The 6,371-nt window shown below is 37.1% G+C and overlaps 1 protein-coding gene across 1 annotated transcript; it reads left to right on the forward strand.

Moving 5' to 3' along the window:
• The first annotated feature begins 2,300 nt into the window (after nt 1-2,300).
• Nucleotides 2,301-5,657, forward strand: rasl11a (RAS-like, family 11, member A). Its single transcript, XM_084405815.1, has 4 exons — nt 2,301-2,803; nt 3,112-3,168; nt 3,430-3,512; nt 4,215-5,657. The coding sequence occupies exons 1-4, from the start codon at nt 2,653-2,655 to the stop codon at nt 4,683-4,685; spliced, it is 762 nt and encodes a 253-aa protein (XP_084261941.1). The 5' UTR covers nt 2,301-2,652; the 3' UTR covers nt 4,686-5,657.
• The last annotated feature ends 714 nt before the right edge of the window (nt 5,658-6,371 follow it).

The following is a 6,371-nucleotide window of genomic DNA, read 5'->3' on the forward strand; positions in this document are numbered from 1 at the left end:
ATTTCCGCGTGCAAAATATGCGGGCTTGCATGATTTCATAATCCCCGCATTTTCGTTTCAAAAAGTCAGCAGAAAGTTGACAAATGTTGGGTTTACTTCACACAAGCGCAGCCATTTCCCCTGTTGCCATGGGAACGTTATGAAGTGACGTAATTACGCGACATCATTGAAAAGCTGCAAACCCCGCGATAGGCCTATTTCACAAAAATCCGGTAGTATCTTACACCGCAGGCCGTGCTTTGCATGTTTTCATGGAACAACTGGGGAGAAGTTAAATCACGTCAGACACAGAAGGCAAAAAGACGTGTCTGTGGTGTGAAGGAGTAAGTTAAGCAGATGTTGAAAATGGAGTGTTGATGCTGGTTCGGGAGTGATGCCCTGACAAAACATGTTTATATTGCACTTGATTGTTATCTGATTTGCACGTCATGCACTTTTATTTATTATTATCAAATGTTGGCAAATTAAAATTGTTTGTAGAAGTTGTTTTCTGTAACTTTCTTAAAAATGAGTGAACATGGAGCAGTTTTTCCGTGAGCGGGACTGGAAAACCCGGAGTGGATCATGAGCGGAGTGATAAAAGAACGCTTAGAGTGGAGAGAGGAACATGCTTTTGCTCCACTCCAGGCTTTGATCGCATCCCCCTAAGCAGGGTGAATAGCCTACACCTCGTCTTTCCCATTCAAACTAAAATGAAGACATTTATTACACTATTAATGTAATTGGTGTTGGGCAATCACTTTTTTTTTCTCTTTTTCATCAAACTGCAGTTTTTGCAAGTTCCCGCAATTTTCGCAAGTTCCCGCAATTTTCGCAAGTTCCCGCAATTTTTGCAAGTTCCCGCAATTTCATCGCATAAAATTGCATAAATATCCCGCATATTCCATCGCATTTTTTAAGAAATCTTGCCGCATAATCAAGGATTTTTGCCCGCAACAATCACTAAAAAACTCCGCGTTTTTCTGGAGGGACTGATTGTCACTTTCATGCATTTAAGGGTTATTGATTGACTCATTCATCAGCTGCAGAAAATTGTTCTTTGTGTTTACAATATCGCTCCTCAGCGTCGTATACCCCCCCATATATTCAAAGAAGACTGACAGCCTTTCTCAGAATTGCGAATTTATCTCACAAATCTGAATTTACATTCTGACTATAAAACGCAATTGCGATTTTAGGTTATCACGCAATTTTGAGAGAGAGAAAAAAAATCTGAATTGCGAGATAAAAAGTCGCAATTTCCTTTTCTTTTTTTTTTTTTGTTTGGCAGAAAGCTTCCATATCAAAACGTTTTACTTTACTTTTATTATTATAGGCTGAAGTAGGCTAATAAACCAGTGTGACTCGCTCAAACTAATTTTTAAGATCAATGGGATAGGATACACTGTAAAAAATGATCGTGATTTTAACAGTAAAAGACTGTAAAAATGCTACAGTGAAAAACTGTTAATTGGTTAACAGAAAGTTTCCTTACTATATACGGTAAATAACTGTGATAGATCTAGCGGTACATTTAATGTAATTTTACTGTAAAATACCGTTCAATTTACAGTTTTTGGAAGTAAAAACGAACAAGTCATTGTATAATTTACAGTGAAAAAACGTAAGTTGACATTCCCGCAATTCCCTACGTGACACTTCACATTTGATGTATTTTTGTTGAAATAACTATGTTTCGTCATAGTTTTCTTCGTTTTTTATAATCAGTTATGTACATTAGGGTTTTGTGTTACATTTAATGTTGTTAAATTAATGTTTATTGTATTTTTAAAATTTCATGTGTGTTACCATGATGGTGTTTAATGTTTGTGTGAATGAAACTGTGCACCTTCTTCATATTAGTATGAACTTTCTTGTGGAAGAACTACTTGTGATTAGCTTTGATTAATCATGTGACTCTCATTACTGCTGTGATTGTTGGTTTGTCAGTGTAGTACTATGGTACAAAACAGTTATTAATACTTCAACAGAATGTTGAATTCACATGTTTAAAGCATGGTATTTACATGTTACTCCGTAAGTATGTTTACGGTTTGATGTGATTTTTACAGTATTGTTCTGGTAACCACAGCTGCCAGTTTTTTTCCGTAAAAACAACGGGATTTTTTTTTTTTTACAGTGTAGCCTAAAATGTGTGAATTAAATGTATACATTTAATTCACACATTTTATCCTATCCCAATTGATCTTAAAAATTAGTTTGGTTTATTCACGCCCCTCCTCGGCTTTCTTCTCTCTCTCTCTCTCTCTCGCTTTTTTTTTCTTTCTTTCTTTCTTTCTTTTTTTTTCTTCTTTTTTTTTTTTTTGGCTGAAGGCGCAGTTGAGGTCTGTGTAAGAGATCTGTCGATCAGGAGCTTCGGGATGTGAACAGTACAAATTTAGCCTACTTCATTAGACTTTATTGGTTACTTCATTAGAGGGCCGTTATGCAGAATTAACATTCATGTCGTGCAGAAGCAGAGCCAGCGTTTGGGGTGCACTGGATGTCTGCACTTATTTAAAGCGGTCGATCAAGACCTCTGTTTGCCGAGGTAACGGAGGACTTCTTGCGTTATGAGGAGGACAGCTAACGTGTGGAACGGGCTCGTGTAGCGTGAGAAAGCGGAAGAAAAGAGATGCATTTCTAAACAGCCTAATAGTTACAGCTTTCTAAATGCGTCTTCTTATCGAGCAGCCAAGAACAATGAGCAGTGGCTCTAGCAACTTTTTGCTAGTTCCTATACCGGAGTACCCTGTAATAGACTGCGTGCCTAACAAAAACGTCAAAATAGTTGTTCTTGGGGCAAGCAATGTCGGAAAAACAGGTAAATGTATCAAATTACGTGGCTTTTAAGATATAGCCTATATTTCTCATGCATATCATATTTTTATGTCATAGGAACTCATTCTAATATGACTCGTTGATTTAATGTTTATGCATTCATTCTGTTTAAAGTCATTAATAAAGTCTGAATGGTATGCGTATTTCTAATCCTGAAAAATTATGATGATAATATTTGAGCCATTATAACGCCAGGGTGCGACATACACTGACTTGTGCACGAGCTATGTGACATTGTTATGCTTGCTTGTAATGCTGATGCAAAAGTTTCCATTTGGTTTCTATTTTCAGCTCTGATTGTAAGATTTCTTACTAAGAGATTCATTGGAGACTATGAAGCCAACACAGGTAAACATTATAATGAAATAAAGCTAAAAATCCTACACTGAACTATAAAAATGTCATCATATTTTACTCGTCACAATCATTTCTGTAATTTGAACTCGATCTTATAAGTTTTCAGACTTTCAGCATGGTTTTCTTCATCAGTAGCCTAATTAAAATCAATTAAAATGGCTGAAAAGTGTCATTAACTAGCCTAGCCACTTGTTTATCATTTTACTTGGTGATTTTTTTTTCTTTTTTTTTTTTCTTGTTCAACATTTCTAGGAGCCTTGTATTCAAGGAAGATTAATTTGGATGGGGAGCAAGTTTCTTTGCAAGTGCAGGACACTCCATGTGTCTCATTGCAGGTACCTTCAAATCACACTATACCAATGCTTTCTTCCGTCTTTAAGCTAAACCTCCATCAAAAGTAGTGTGCCCATGCTGTATTATCACAGTCATTTAGATCACTCAGTCATTGCCAATGGGATTCCTGCATGCTTCAGATGAACTGTGGGGAATATTAGTTCAAACATTTGGCCTGTAAACAAAGTATGCAGTGCAGAGGAGATAAAAAGGGTGTGTTCAGCCATAAGCTCATTAGTCTGACTCATGTGTACTAAAGGGCTCTCTTCAACTGAATGAATCTGATCCTGGCTCAAGCACAGTGTATTTATAGGTGTTATGATGATTGAGAATTTACTTCTTATAGCTGTCATATGACAACTAACTCATAGTCAGTTCCATTATTGGTGAAAAATATTAAACATATTATAATTGCAGCAATCAGTAAAATAATAATATTATAGTTATTTTAATTGCTCAGTTGAATAAATGAATGAACTCGTTTACATTAAATTTACATTAAAATGATCAGTTAATTTCCAATATGATACTGTATATAAATACAGTAAAAAAAATTATGTTTTTGAAAGAAGTCTTTTATGCTCTCCAAGGCTGCATTTATTTGATCAACTATACATTAAAATAGTAATATTGTGAAATGTTTTCTGTTTTGAATAGGCCTATATATATAATTGGAATAAAAACAACAGTTTTCTCAATTCCAGGATGATGCAGAGGGTCTTTACTGTCAGGAGCAGATCAACCGCTCCATTTACTGGGCAGATGGTTATGTGCTGGTCTTCTCCATCACTGACCTCAACAGCTACCGTACCATCCAGCCTCTCTACCAACACGTGCGCCGAATCCATCCCAGCGGCAACATCCCCGTCATCATCGTGGGAAACAAGAGCGACCTGCTGCGCGCCCGGCAGGTCCCGGATCATGAGGGTAAGGCGCTGGCTGATGAATTGGGAGGGCCCTACTTTGAGGCTTCGGCCAGGGAGAACCATGAGAGCGTCCAGGCTGCTTTCCTGCACTTATGTCAGGAGATGAGCCGAGCGCTGGGAGGAGGAAATGGGGAGAAGAGAAAAGGTGGACTACACCTTGCCAGGCCAAAGAGCCCGAACATGCAAGAGTTGAAGAGAAGGTTCCGACAAGTGCTGTCATCCAAGGTCAAGTCAGCAACGGCACTATGATGATGAAATGATTGACAAATGTGACCGCAGAGGATTTAGAAAGTGTTGACAACATACCGTTGCTTAAGTGATTGTGAAACACAAGGCAAAACAATGAAACTTGTCAGTTGTTTTTGCAAGTAGTTGAGTGATGATATCACTGCTCTCTGGGTGAACTGTAACATGTGACTCCCGGTACTGAACTTTAAATCTAATGGTTTTAAGGTCATGAAGTCTGTTTTTGTTTATTTGTTTTAGCTGCTATCATGCAAATATTTCCTGGTTTTCCGGGATTATAATGACTTTCTCAAATTAAATTCCTAAATAATGATTTTCTTGTATTATAAATGTATTTCCTTAATCTCTTTTGATGTGAAGCAAGGATAAACTGATTATTTTTGACCAAGGCCATTCATTATACTGAAAGTAGCAAAATAAAACAAACATATCAAAGGGCCGTTTATTGGACATCGCAGTCGATTCATAAGATTCACATGTGACTGCGGGCAGTTTTGCAAAATGCTATTCTAGGATTATCCCAACTTTTCCTGACATTGAGATCATTTAATCCAGCTATGTTGTTTATAATCGTGGGAGGAAGAGGTTGTTGACTGGTGGTTCCCATGACCTTTGACCTACTTACACTGTGTCAAGGATTTGATTGTAAGGCCTACTGTGGAGGTTCATAGAGGGGCTCTTTGGCATGCTTCTTCCAGATGTCCCATTCGCCCACTCGAATATACGTTTGTATATCTTTCAGCACAGATGAAGTACCAGTCCTCTGATGCAGGTCTGGAGATTCCTACACTGAACTATTGCATCTACTGAGTCATTGACCTCTAACCTTTCACCTCTGATATTTTCTTCTCTTCACCCAACTGCCTAATGAAAAGCAGATTCAGAATGTGACCAGCCTTCCATGCTCTCAGAAAGTGAGAGTATGTCCATTTCATTATACATAGACAAAGTAAAAGACTGGTAAAATATACTGTATATGCTTTGGTGGTTTAAATTCTTTCTCAACAAGCCTTTGCTCTCTCTCTATCTTCCTCTAGCTTTTACACCAAATACTTTTTTTGTGTCAACATCACCATTCCGTTTCAACTGAAATTGTATCATTTCATTACAATCTAGAGATCTCAAAACTTTTTGGTCAGTCGGCAGAAGTCCCCTAAACCATTACCAGATTTTGAATAAGCATTAGTTTTTTTGACTCCCTTGTTACTTATAAATGTGCAAATGTAATTCAGCTGTGGTATATCCCTGAGGACTAAATGTTCCACAATTATAGTAGTTTCAAAAGTATTTCTGATCAAGAAAGGTTTTAAAAGAACTTAACACACAGAAAGTGTTTTTCCATTCCACTGCGCTACTTGTTTTTCAATGCAAACACACACTATGGACATAACCATTGTGCATACAATTTAGTTCTTGTATGCAATGCAATGTTAAACAGAGCATATTTCATGTGTTATTTTTTACAAATACACAACGGAGTTAGTTCTGTTGTGTGCATTGCAATGAGTGAAGAGTTCGTACTAAGTGAGAATGTGTATTGCAATATAAGTTAGTTCTTGTATGCAATGCAATGAAACAATGATCTTGTGTGCACAAGTTAATAAGTCAGGTTAATAAAGTTATGTGTTATCTCTTCAATGCACAAAGAAATAAGTAAGATCTTGAATGCAAATGCAACAGCACATGTAT

Source organism: Rutilus rutilus (genome assembly GCF_951802725.1).
Source record: "Rutilus rutilus genome assembly, chromosome: 3".
Taxonomy (NCBI): Eukaryota; Metazoa; Chordata; class Actinopteri; order Cypriniformes; family Leuciscidae; genus Rutilus; species Rutilus rutilus.